At 39.1% G+C, this 12,233-nt stretch overlaps 1 protein-coding gene across 1 annotated transcript in view; it reads right to left on the bottom strand.

Moving 5' to 3' along the window:
• Positions 1-12,233, bottom strand: part of AAK1 (AP2 associated kinase 1) — a 169,538-nt gene that overhangs the window by 3,868 nt on the left and 153,437 nt on the right. Inside the window, exons 18-21 of the mRNA XM_023733059.1 lie at positions 5,594-5,695; positions 4,392-4,493; positions 2,877-2,987; positions 758-868 (exon numbers count right to left, since the gene is read on the bottom strand). Of these exons, the coding sequence (XP_023588827.1) occupies positions 758-868; positions 2,877-2,987; positions 4,392-4,493; positions 5,594-5,695 (426 nt within the window). The remainder of the gene's footprint in view (positions 1-757; positions 869-2,876; positions 2,988-4,391; positions 4,494-5,593; positions 5,696-12,233) is intronic.

Below are 12,233 nucleotides of genomic sequence, written 5' to 3'. Positions count from 1 at the left end.
CATGTTGATTTTTAAACATATAAATTAGCTATCCATCACCTCCCACCAAAAGTTCAGGCAGCCTGCACACCACAGTATAGGCAGGACATCTTGTGAAGAGGATGCTGTTTCCAAATGAATATATATTTTGCCTGAGCATTGTTGGCTGTATCCTAACTTCCTGAAAATTATCTACCTATCTCCCTGATACCCAAAATCAATTAATGTTTACTTTGGGATGAAATTAGTTATTAAGACTACTGCAGTATGAACATGCTTTAAAAAAAAAATAATAAACTAGAAGGTCCTACGGCAATTGAGGGTTTAATGCCATGTTCAAATGATTTTAATCCATCAAAGAGGAAAAAGGATGCTCCATAAATGCCCGAAAAGATGTAAATAATAGAACATCTTATAAATCTCTTTGGGAAGAATATTTATTACAGAGTGTTCTAGTCATGATAAAAAATGTTAAGTGCTTTTTTTTTGATATAAGCCTTCAGGTTTCCACTGACTGAAGATCACTTATTGTTTAATGCTTTATAAAAACTAGCTTTTTTTTAAAGTCAAACTATTAGACACTTTTCTCTAAATAAACACCGTGGTCAAGCTCTGTCTATCTGCATCTGTATCTCTAGCTATCTATACTGGCCCACAATGACTGTCATTACCAATCTCCTTCACCAAATGTTTTTTTCCCCCCTCTTGCAGATTAGGTTCATTACTATTTCAAAAAGAGCTGACATCAAGCTCTTTTCTTTTTCCCATCCTCTCTTACCTTGTGGATTTTTGGTTATCAATACAGGAATGGGATCAAACTCATCTTCTGCCACCTTGTCCGAGCCCTCAGGGACATCAAAACCTGAGATGAGATTACTATCTTCTGCAGCTTAATACAGAATGCAAGTACACAAGCAGAAACAACAGAGGTAGAGATTAGCAAATGAGAGAATGTGTAAGAGGCACAAAGTTTCCAACTGTACAGTCACTCTGGTTTTTAAAGGTGAAAGTAGTTATTTTTCTGGGTTGAAATGTTGTTGTTGTTAGATGCAGTTGAGTTGATTCCGACCCCTTCTGTGCAGAGTAGAACTGCTCCACAGGGTATTCAAGGCTGTGACCTTTTGGAAGCAGATTGCCAGGCCTGTCTTCCAAGGTGCTTCTAGGTGGGTTCAGACTGCCAATCTTTTGGCTAGTAGTTGAGCGCTTAACCATATGCATCACCTAGGAACTTCCTGAGTTGAAATAAAAGTAGCAAAACCAGAAAGCTTAGGTATACAGAAATAATTAGAGTTGGCCATGTTAACTCTTTTATACGTGATATGGGAGAGATGTTACTGGAAAAATTCTCTCTACCACTTTTAAGACAAATTAATGGTAACTACGTTCATGCATCACTTAATGTCCCTGACACGTTCTGTGAAGTAGGATGTTATGCAATTTGGATGTTGTGCGAACACCATACAGTCATGTGTCACATAACATCCACTCCAGCAACGTCTGACTGCATTTACGTAAGTGCTCCCATAAGGTTATGCAGTGCCAGGATTAGAAGCCTACACCCCCCAACCCCCACAAGGAGCCAGGAAAGGAAAAAGGCTCGCAGGAGGAAGGAGGGCAGCCGGAGAGGTGGTATGCAGCACATGGCTATATTGTGAGTTATCTCTTCAATGTCACTAATTCACAAAGGAACAGGAATAAGTCATTTGTCTTCTTTATAAGTAAACAGAGACCTGACTAACAACATTGCCAAAACTCAAAACTAGACATAGAAGTGGGGAGGGATAATTAGTGGCTCTTTATGAAGTGACCACTAGATACAAGGCAAGCGAAATATTTCTGTAAGGACTCACTGTTCTGTGACTGGGAGAAAGATTTTCAAACAACTCTGATACCTCAGGGAGTGTTGGGACACAAAATCACATGCACTGGGACATCAAGCAGAAGTCTGTTAGAATAGTCGTCTCAACTCTAACTAGAGCAACCCCACCAGCCCAGCAAGTGCCAGCTGAGCATCTATTTGCAAGTGATGCATCTCTGTAACTGCACATTGTTGCTGACACACTTCTGCCAGACTCAATTGTTTAAAATAGGGAACTTCCCTCTATCTGCTCTAAAAAAGAAAAAAAGAAATCATTTCAATACTGCTAGGGGTAAAAACAAAAAACTCAGCTATTACCACTGAAAACCACAGGCTAATGATTTTTAGTCATCTTGGGGAAGTTTCTTCAGAAAGTGCTTAAGCTGTTCTTTTCTATGTATTTGCTCCTTCCAGAAAACCACTTCCACTGTCCAAGCACAGAAAAAAGTTTAGTGAATGCCTGTCTACAGTAAGCCAGGCATCGTGCCTATCACTTTCACAAGCTATTCACTAGAATCTCAGACCAGTATTAACCAAAGACAAAGCAAGAGAAACCCAGTAATCAGTCATGACTTCAAGGGGAAGCACAATTCAAAACTTTCATAAGTTCACTCTCTGAGGGCTGATGATTGATTATTTATTGCAACTATCACTTTAAATCAAATCTGATGAAACAATTTTAAGTTCTGAGGCCAATGAGTATCATATTAATAGTAGTCAGCCAGTAGATAGTTACCCCAACCATCTTCCTGAGCTGACTGCAAAGGTACGTAGCTCTGCCTTTAACAGGTTAACTTGGAATATCTGCCCTCCAAGTTCTTGCCAGAATGCACTACTTCCTTCACTATTCTGTTGTCTAAGTCTTACTGAATATTCTTACTGAGAAGTGTTATAACACAGTGATTAAGAGTACAAATTCAAGTTTTCCACATAGGGAGGTAGTTAAAAAATTCATTAGCATTTTCAGTTTTTCTGAAACAGCCATTCAGTTTTTCTCCTCTAAGGATAAATGTGGGCCTGAGAAGAAGAAAGTATTTACCTTTATGGGCTGGAGCAGAGATCACTATAGGGGCAAACTCTTCCAGAAGATCAGTAGTAGGGTTAGAAAGCAGAGAGGAATCAAGCAGGGAATCTTCCCCGGTGAGAGAATCTGAGTCCAGATTAACAGCATCCCAAGTCAGTGATGGCATTAAATGGCACACACAACAATATGATAAAATTAGATCTTCAGCCTTTAAGTTATTTCATTTACATGTTATACATTCAAGCCAAGGTGGGAGAAAGAAAACCAACAGAAACATGCTAAGCCCTCTGGATTTTCATCTACAGAAATATGTATTTCTAGATTCTTCTTAACACTAATATATAAATATGGGAGAATTTTTTGCTCAGAGGTTGCTGGCTAAGCAAGTCTGTGATTTGGATGCCAATATAACCTTAGCAACTCAGTTCTCAGCAAATGCCATTTGGGGAAAAAGGATGTTGAAGTTAAAGAGTTTTACTTAAATTTTCCCTGAACACTCATGGAAGAAAGGTTCTATAGACCAAGGTATCCAAGCTGACTAGGAGAGGGTTGTCCCTGGCTCATTATCAGCAGCATGTGACATGCACTTTCTAGAACTCATTTAGCTTCCCATCCAAAGTAGAATGATCTTGCCTCTTACTATTATTCTTTAAATTTGAATTGCTCCTTTGAACACAGGATTTGGCTTTCAGTTAGAGACCAGAAGGAAGACAAAATTCATAGGTCTAGCATTTTAACACATGGACTGTTTTCTGGGAAATTTTTCTAGGAGAAATACTGAGATTCCACAAAATCCAAGTAAAGATAAGGAAAAGGAACCATACTATCTTCTGTGTTAATTTTTCTTTTTCCTCATCTGGATGAGGTTATTCTCACATGTCTCAGACTTATAACTGTTTCTGTTCAGACACTTTTATAAAGGTAATTATGGAATCAAAAAAATTGAAGGTTACCAAATATGTATTTACGAGCAGTTAAGAAATTCAACTAAGATTTAACTTTAAATCTAGAGTGAGAGCAATGCTAGATCTAGGGAAGCTTTCAATTTTGCCTACCATTTAGCAGCAAATCACCTATATATGATTAAAGCTCTCTCTTGGGTACAGAATGTCAACACACAGAACATGAACTCCACAGACATCACTGAACTGTTAGATAGAAAAGACTGCCTAGCAACCTGAAAGAGTTAAGCGCATTCTTGTAGCTCAACAGTGTTTTAATTAAGGAGGTGGAGGAAACCAGCCACCAGTGAAAAGAATCTTGAATAAAAAAATATGATAGCCAGAGAAAGCCCAGGGATCGCTCTACTATGAACATGGCTCCAAAAAGCACTCTCTGATCTTCAGTGAGAAAACACGTCACTCAACAACATCTAGAAGCTGGGGCTGAAAGAACAAACCCGAGCATCTGTTCTAGGAGGAACTAGCCAGTTTGCAAAGTAAGCCCTCCATCATCTGTCCCAGGTGGAAAGACTGGCTCTCAGGGCTCATCACACCGACCAGCCTGCAGCTGCAGAGACACCTGACTGACCTGTGCGATTCGAGGTAACGGATTCCGTCTGAGATGGGAGGCGCTGGGGCACTGGGGGCTCCAGTCCTGGTATGAGACTCTCAACAGCAGCATCAGCTTTTTCTTTTATAACAGAGCATTAAGAAAGGAGAGGAAATGGCAAAGGAAAGGAGGTCAGAAAGTTCTTTAGAAAATTCTAATGAAATTCTAATGAAATTCTAAAATGAAGGCTTTCTTCTACAGATCTTTAAAATGTCCATCTCAGATGAGATGGAAAGCACAGTAAGTGACTTCATTTGTGGTGCTTTGAGTGTGTGGGCTTCACTGACTGAGCACACATGTGGAAGGTTACCACTGGGGCCAATCTCAGTGATTCTCCATTTCTATACATAAATGTAGAACACGAGCCACCCAGCAGATCTCTTCCATGTCAGAAGAGCTAGCAGGTTGAAAGGCACCTTCGTACTTTCTGATAATTTTGCTTTTCTTAGTGGGCAGACATGGGGGCAAAACATCCCCTGTGCCCTGCAGGCCACCAGTACACCTTAAACCATCTCAAGAGCTAGAAGGTATTCTGCACCATATGACATCCCTCAGCTGGAGGCTCATCCCTCTTTAGGGTCATGGCATTTTAGGACTTTTTGCCCAAAGGCATTATTATGTCTTTAAGGACAGGCCTTACTGGACTATACGGGCGCTGGGCATTTTGTAGGTTTTGCCTACCTTGGAGCACAGGAAAATGCAAGAGAGTTAGCAGACCAAGCCCCTGCGCTGGATTCTACTCATGGGGCTTAACCACTGGGCAAATTGTTTTCTCAGTTACTGATACTACATACGAAGGTTTTCTAAAGAAAAATCTGCTAAATTCCATTAAGTTCAGTAAAGCTAAGGTCCAGCTCAGAAACTTCCATGAAGCTTTTGTAACTATATGTGAATCTTTCCACTTTCCTCCTCATTCTAGAAATCTCAGGGTATCAAGAAAACAAAAAATGACAGTGTTACACCCCTGGAAGGCAGAGAAAACACTTCATTTGGGGTTATAAGTAGATTAAATAGCCTTTGGTTCTGGGTGAGCACAAGGCATAACTTCAAAACCAGAAGACTGTGGCATTTATACTCTGCACCAGGGCTATTCACTAGGGATCTGTTAACCAGGTGTTTATTATTCTTGAAATAGACAAATATTATCATGCAAAGTGAAGAAAAAGAGATGATGGGTTTACCAATTACAGCATCAGCAGTGCTACCAAAAGGATCTGTCAGAGGCAAAAGGTCAGAGAGCAGAAGAGAAGTGTCAGGAGATTTGAGTCCCTCAATAAGTTTTTCTAGGTTGGGCAGAGAGAGAAAGAGAAAGCAAAAATGCAATGAGATCTCAAAGCAAGCTGATCAGTCACCATTTTCTATGTAGACACATTTTAGGGGCCAAAATTTTGTTTAGATTTACCATAAAAATCAATACTATTAATAATATTTCCCCAATTTAAGTAGTTACTTTGTAAGGCATACAAGATGCTGCCCTAGGTTTATCTGCTTTTATTTGAAATATAATTTACATATAATAAAAGTCACTAATTTTAAGTGTACAATTTGATGATTTTTTTTCCAATTTAATGAGTTTTGACAAATGTATACATCCATATAACCATCCCTGAAATAATGATACAGAACATTTAAAAGTTCCCTTGGGCCCCTTTGTAGTCAGTCCTCTCCTTTCACCTCCCCAGTCCCTGGCAACCACTGATTTATCTTCTTTCTGTCAACTACAGTTTTACCTATTCTAGAATTTCCTATAAATGGAAACCTATGACATACAGTCCTTTGCATCTGGCTTCCTTCACTTAGCATAAAGCTTTTGAGATTCATCCATGTTGTAGTATGTATCAGTAGCTCATTCTGTTTTATTGCTGAGCATGGAGGTACATTTTGTTTATCCATTTACCAGTTGATGGGCATTTGGTTGTTTCTAGTTTTTAGCTATTAAAAATGAAGTTGCTATAAACATTTGTATACAAGTCTTTGTGTATTCATTTCCCTTCCTGGGCTTAGTTTTGAATTTCTTTTTTTTTTTTTTTCAGTGGGTGGGTCTTGCATTTAGACACAGTTTATAACTCACCAAGAAAATCCATTCAGCCACACCTAATTTCAACAATCATTACTTATCTGTCAACTATGTGCCTGTGACATGCTGGTACTCTTACTATTCTATGGTCAAATCTCACAAAATTTACTTAAACCTGTAGATGGGTTACTCTGGATGTCTTTCACTAAGAAATAAAAGAACCTGAGAAACCACCAGGTTTGTCATACCTGATAACTTCATGTATGACAACGTATACACAGTAAGATTCCTTCCAAAATGATTCCTTTAGCCCTGATCCATCAACAACTTTCTATTTATCTTTAACCTATTACAAGCAGAGAGTTAACTGGTAACAAAATAATGAATCACAGAATCTTACAGGAAGAAGGGACTTTAGAGCTCAGACCTCCTTTTACATCCGAGGAGACTGAGGCCAGAGAAATTCCATGACCTGACCAGTTAAAGACTTGTTAACAATGTTTTTTTTCTACTGCAGAAATAAACTGCCATTAAGATAAAACTAAAATTAAAATGTTTATTTGAGAAAAAGAAGTAACTTAAAGTTCAAGTACGTGTATGTAACATTTTAGTAGATCTATATTCTAGCATACTAATGAAAATTAAGATGGTTTTCCTAGCAAGTCTAATTTTTCATTATTCTGAACACTAGTTTTTGTTTTATTCCTTAAAACAAAAAGCTTCTTTCACTTTCAGCACTCATATCTTGCACTCCTGTGCAGCACTGGAAAAAAGTAAAGACCCCAAATTATTTGTTTGTCTTTTATGCAGTAGTTTATCCTGGTGTGAAACCTTAGGCTAGTGTTCTTTGGGAGTTTGAATTCTAGCTTCTCCAGTGACCAGTCGAGACCCTGAAGCAGTTCCCTAAACTTCTGACACTATCTCCACATCTGTAAAATGGAGATACCTCTGCCCACCTTTTATACTGGTCACTGAAGCGTCATCTCCTCTAAGCCTTTCCCCACACTCCCTGCCAGATTAGGAATCTTCTGGAGCACTCTGCACTCACTTCTCTTACAGCCCTTACAAGGTGACTGAAGGCAGGGAAGGTGACTCATTAATCTCGGTACCCCAGTGCTCCGAGCCCTCTCAGACTCCTTGTTACATCTCTGCCTTTTGGCTTGATTGGAGGTTGGGTAGGATAGGACATCAGCTGGAAAAAGTCTCAACAAGAATAAAAATCTAATTTTTTTTTATCTAAAACCAAGTGAGAGGGTATGAAAGTATGTGTGTATGTGTGTGTTATGCAGTGAGATGGAAGAGGTGAACTGCCAAATTTAGGGAGGCTTATTTTCTGACTGACCTCAAACTTGACAATATTTGTATGGTCACTGCTGCTTGGGAATACTCAAATATTGGGTGGGAGGGGCAGGGGATGGAGTAATTCCAGGCAGAAAACTAGGGCAACTAGGAGTGAGAGTATAGGGCCACAGCATATGGAAGGTGGACAGCATGTGCAAATGGACTCTCCCAGTGAGGGAAGGCTCTTAGTTACTCAGTGGCTGGCCTCTAGATGCCATCACAACAATAACCATCACTTACATTTGTAGAGTTTAATGCCAATTTTCATTTATTATACATAAAATGTCCTGGATTTGAGAATACTAATACACTTGAGGAGAATGAAGATCAGAGACTGTGAGAATGTATGACTTGCCCAAAGTCACAGATAGGCCATGGTAGAGCCTGGACTTGACTTCAAAGTTATTTCCACACGCTGCCCACAGGGTCTGCCTACCTCCATCAACACAGGAGGAATGGTCTTCACTTAGACACAATCCCATGCACAGTGGTAAAGTTATCTAAGAAACGTTGGTGGTGGAAGGAACCTCAGATCTTATCCAATTTATCCTTCTCATTTATACATGAAGAAAATAGTCCCAGAAAGATGAAGTACTTGCCCAAGATCTTACAGCAAGTCAGTACCAGCATTAGCTAGGACTAGGACCCACATATTCTAAACTCCAGGCTTTTGTACTATATTACTTTAGTTTGCAGTGCCTGAAATTCTACCACACTAGAGATTCACTTCTCTAGTTTAACTAAGGCTTTGATTGCATTAAAATGCAGACTCTTAGAAAAGGTCATATCTAATGCTATTACTGATCATTTTTGGTCACTGTAAATGAAGAGCTTGAGAAAAGGTATCATGGGGAGGCTGTAGGAGGCTGAGCACCTACGAGGGCGAGGATATTGTGAGGGTAGTCTTTAAATCACAGGGCCTGGAGGTCTCCCATCTGCAAGGGCTGGTCCCAATATAATTTGTTTTAGGAATTCCTTCACTTCTCTTACAGTTTTACAAAAACATATTGAGGATAAGTATCATGACAGGGGGTAGGGAAGGGCAGAACAGAGAGGAGTGTGGTAAATTTAGGAAATGGTGTCACAGGCATTCTTAAAGACCCCAAACCTCCATCAAACTTCATGTCGGCCATATCACAACCTGCTGATATCTAATGAACAATCAATCAAGGGAAATGCTTCTCTGGAAGCAAAAGCAAAACCCATCTTCTGGGACATTTCATACCTGAAATTTAAGACTCACAATTACATAAGGTAATAACAGATCAATGGAATCCATAAATAATCCACAGATTTCATTTTAGTAAGGATTTAATTCTCCTAAGAAACACCATACAGAGCTGTTTTATCTCCTTTGGGACAGAAACATATGCCCAAGTCTGCATCATGTTCCAGTACACATGAAAGGCACTGAGTAATTCTGGATAGAAGAAAGTGATCCAGTTTTGTATCAGTTCCTAGGTTGGCTTAGATATTTTTAGAACTGGCTCCAGACTGAATATGTGTATGGGGGAGGGGAGGAGGAATACACCTACTCCTCACTTACCGACTATCTTGTTATCTGACATTTCACATTTACGACAATAGTAAAAAATCTACTATCTATTTTGCACATTAACATCGTATGTCAGGCAGTAACGAACGCTGAGATGTGAGGCGAGAGTAATGTTGGCTGTGATGGTGAAGGTTATTGTCAGCTTGGCTAGGCTATGATTCTCAGTGGTTTGGCAGTTATGTAATGATGTAATCTGACCATTATATACTGATGCAGTCATCTTCCACTTTTGTATAACGCCAATGTTCACATAACGACCTGGTCTTTGGAACCTAAACATGTCGATAAGTGAGGAGTAGGTGTACCTGGATTTAGGAAGGGTATTCTTTTATTTGGAGTCCCTGAGTGGTGCAGATGGTTAACACATTTGGCTGCTAACCAAAAGGTTAGAGGTTTGAGTCCACCTGGAAGCACCTCACAAGAAAGGCCTAGCAATCTACTTTCAAAAAATCAGCCATTGAAAACCCTATTGAGCACAGTCCTATTTAAGTTAGTGAAGTTACCTAACTTTTCTAAGTAGTTTTCTCACCTGTAAAACGAGAATATAAACTATAGAGTTGTCAGGATTAAATGGATATATTTAACAGAATTAACAGGTATATATAATAAAGTGCCTGGTACACTGAAGAGGATTAACCTCTCTTTAAGTAAGAAGACTATACAAGGGGTCACCTAGCTATAGATGCTTGATTATAGTAGTGAAAATGGATAAAATTCCAGACTTTATTTAAATACCTTAGTATAAGGCCCAAATAAGGAGAACTCCTTGATTAAAGTAAAATGTGGTAAGGAAGCAGCATAGCCTAAGAGAGAAAAAAAGGTACTAACAGGTAAGAGACCTAGGTTTTGCACTAAGTTTGTAAAACATTTTGGGAAAATCACTTACTCTCTCTGGATCTAAGTTTCCTTATTGAAAAAATGAAGATAAAATTAAAGGTCCTATCTACCTTTCATTTTACCTAGATCCACAATCAACGCCCATGGAAGCAGCAGTCAAGAAATCAAAGGACGCGTTGCATTGGGCAAATCTGCTGCAAAAGACCTCTTTAAACTGTTAAAAAGCAAAGATGTCACTTTAAGGACTAAGGTGACCCAACACTTGACCCAAATCATGGTGTTTTCAATCACCTCATACACATGCGAAAGCTGGGCAATCAATAAGGAAGACCGAGACAAGAATCGATGCCTTTGAATTATGGTGTTGGCAAAGAATGTTGAATATACCATGGGCTGCCAGAAGAATGAACAAATCTGTCTTGGAAGAAGCACAGCCAGAATGCTCCTTAGAAACAAGGATGGCAAGACTTTGTCTCACGTACTTTGGACATGTTATCTGGAGGTACCAGTCCCTGGAGAAGGACATCACGCTTGATAAAGCAGAGGGTCAGCAAAAAAGAGGACGACCATTAATGAGATGGACTGATACAGAGGCTGCAACAATGGACTCGAGCATAACAATGATTGTGAGGATGGCCAGGACCGGGCAGTGTTTCATTCTGTTGTACATAGGGTCACTACGGGTTGGAATGGACTCGAGAGCACCTAATAGCAGCAACATCTACCTCTAAAAGTCAATCATCCAGTGTGAAGAGAAAAATAGAAGTAGGAACTGGTTGCTTAGAAGATGGACTGGAAAGATGAAACTGGATGGTCGGCACATTCTAATTCTGACCTGGTAATCACCGCAGGGAAGGGCACTCAGAGGGCATTTCAGTACCACAGGCAGTGAGGTGACTGGCCCCGAGGCAGCAGGTTTTGGGAAATGCAGAGAGCTGACTCAACATGCTGTTCTACATGCAAATGCAAGCCAGAAAGACACAGACAGAACAGAGTGAGAAAGAAGGGGAAGATCTAAGTTCACTCCACATGTGAAAAAAAACAACTTCTACTGTTTTATCCCTTATTAAAAAAGTAGTAATTTGTTAAAAAGTAAACGTTTATTAGGAAGAATTTGGAAAATATAGCTAAGCCAAAGGATAAAAATAAAATCTATCCACAATCCCACTTCTAGAGATATCCACTATTAAGAATTTTCATGAGTATCCTTCCAATCTTTTCCTATGCATTTTTATTCATACAACACTAGAAACATACATACCAGTTCTCAATCATTTCACTCAACAATAAATCATAACCATAACCAATACACATCATAATCATCCTCCAAAGCCACAAATGTTATTCTATAATATCAATTTGCTTGCTGAATAATATTTTATTAAATGGATAGAATTTACTTAACCAATTTCTGACTGTTCGATATCTAGTTTGTTTTGGCCGATTACGAATGCTACTTCAATGAACATATCTGTAGATAAATATATAAGCATACTCAAGTTTTCCTGGAATAAATTTTTAGAAATAGAACTGCTAAGTCCAAGAGATAGTACAAACTTATAGGCTTTTGTTATAAACTGTCAGACTGTCCTCTCAAAAAGTTGAACTGATACTCCCACTAGCAAAATATGTGCATGTCTGTTCTCCTATCCCTTCTCCAAGCCCTAGGATGTTGCCATTGTTTTTTTCATCTATACCAATCTAACAGGTGAAATCACAGTATCTACTGCTTTATAATAAGCAGTTCTTGGATTCATTGTGATGATGAACTTTTAAAAAAATTTACTGGTAACCGGTATTTCTTTTTTTATGAACTGTCTGCTCATATTTTTCTGCTGGAGGTGTTCTTGTACCCCGTTCCCATTACTACATTCAGTTCTATCTCAGGTTTCTGGAAGTCCCAGACAAAAATGAATCAGGTTAACAGCATGGAAAAGCACTGAAACCATGCATGGTTAAAAGAATACCAAGGGGACCCCTAAAGAAAAATGGATCTAAATGATTTGGCCTGGACAATGGAAACCAAGGGTACTTTTAAAGGAGAGGATTACCATTTGGTGAGTGGCTTCTG

This window comes from Trichechus manatus, unplaced genomic scaffold (assembly GCF_000243295.1).
Source record: "Trichechus manatus latirostris isolate Lorelei unplaced genomic scaffold, TriManLat1.0 scaffold00004, whole genome shotgun sequence".
Lineage (NCBI taxonomy): Eukaryota > Metazoa > Chordata > Mammalia > Sirenia > Trichechidae > Trichechus > Trichechus manatus.
The sequence above is the reverse complement of the archived record's forward strand: the minus strand, read 5'-3'. Positions and strand labels throughout refer to the sequence as shown.